This window comes from Limulus polyphemus, unplaced genomic scaffold (genome assembly GCF_000517525.1).
Source record: "Limulus polyphemus unplaced genomic scaffold, Limulus_polyphemus-2.1.2 Scaffold200, whole genome shotgun sequence".
Classification (NCBI taxonomy): Eukaryota; Metazoa; Arthropoda; class Merostomata; order Xiphosura; family Limulidae; genus Limulus; species Limulus polyphemus.
The window spans coordinates 762941-763817 of NW_013665810.1; the positions used below are offsets into that span (position 1 = coordinate 762941).

General features: G+C 36.1%; 1 protein-coding gene across 1 annotated transcript in view; it reads left to right on the forward strand.

Annotated features, from left to right (window-relative positions):
* LOC106478328 overlaps positions 1 to 877 on the forward strand; it is a 209921-nt gene that overhangs the window by 188496 nt on the left and 20548 nt on the right. The window contains exon 7 of the mRNA XM_022381933.1: positions 282 to 418. Coding sequence (XP_022237641.1) covers positions 282 to 418 — 137 coding nt within the window. The remainder of the gene's footprint in view (positions 1 to 281; positions 419 to 877) is intronic.

Here is an 877-nt window from a genome sequence, read left to right on the forward strand (position 1 = left end):
ATCATTTAATGAGCAAACCTAATAAAATTAATTCATTTTATGTTAAATATACACTCATGTTAATATAATGACATCACAGGAAGGATAGAGATAAGTTTATGTTCGTATTAAATATACACCATGATAAGTCATTTATAGTATGGTAGAGGTTAATTTTAATCATACATTTAATATATACATATATAACTGCACTCATAAGAGAAATGCTAATTTTAGAGTTAAAAAAAAAGTCATTCTTCAACCTTCAGTGTAAATTTAGATAAATATGTCCCTTTTTTTAGATGAAAGTGCCACAATACATAGATCATCACCTCGTGGCAGATTACGGGGACGGACAAGGATACCTTCTGGTGGAAATGAAGATGCTCGACAGAGTACCAGTGGTGTCCCACAAATTTCTGTATCAGACTATGGAGAGGTATGTTCCTTAGGCATTTTTTTTTCATGTTAATAATCACCAGATGTACCCAAGGCTTATTCCCAGATGTGCCCAAGGCTTATTCTGAGAATAATCAAAAATGTTTGTGATCACCTGATGTGGCCAAGGCATATCCTAGAAATAATAGAAACCGTTGTGGTCACCAGATGTGGCCAAGGCATATCCTAGAAATAATAGAAACCGTTGTGGTCACCAGATGTGGCCAAGGCATATCCTAGAAATAATAGAAACCTTTGTGGTCGCCAGATGTGCTCAAGGCATATCCTAGAAATAATAGAAACCTTTGTGGTCGCCAGATGTGGCCAAGGCATATCCTAGAAATAATAGAAACCTTTGTGGTCACCAGATGTGGCCACTGCATATCCTAGAAATAATAGAAACCTTTGTGGTCGCCAGATGTAGCCAAAGAATATCCTAGAAATAATAGAAACCTTTGTG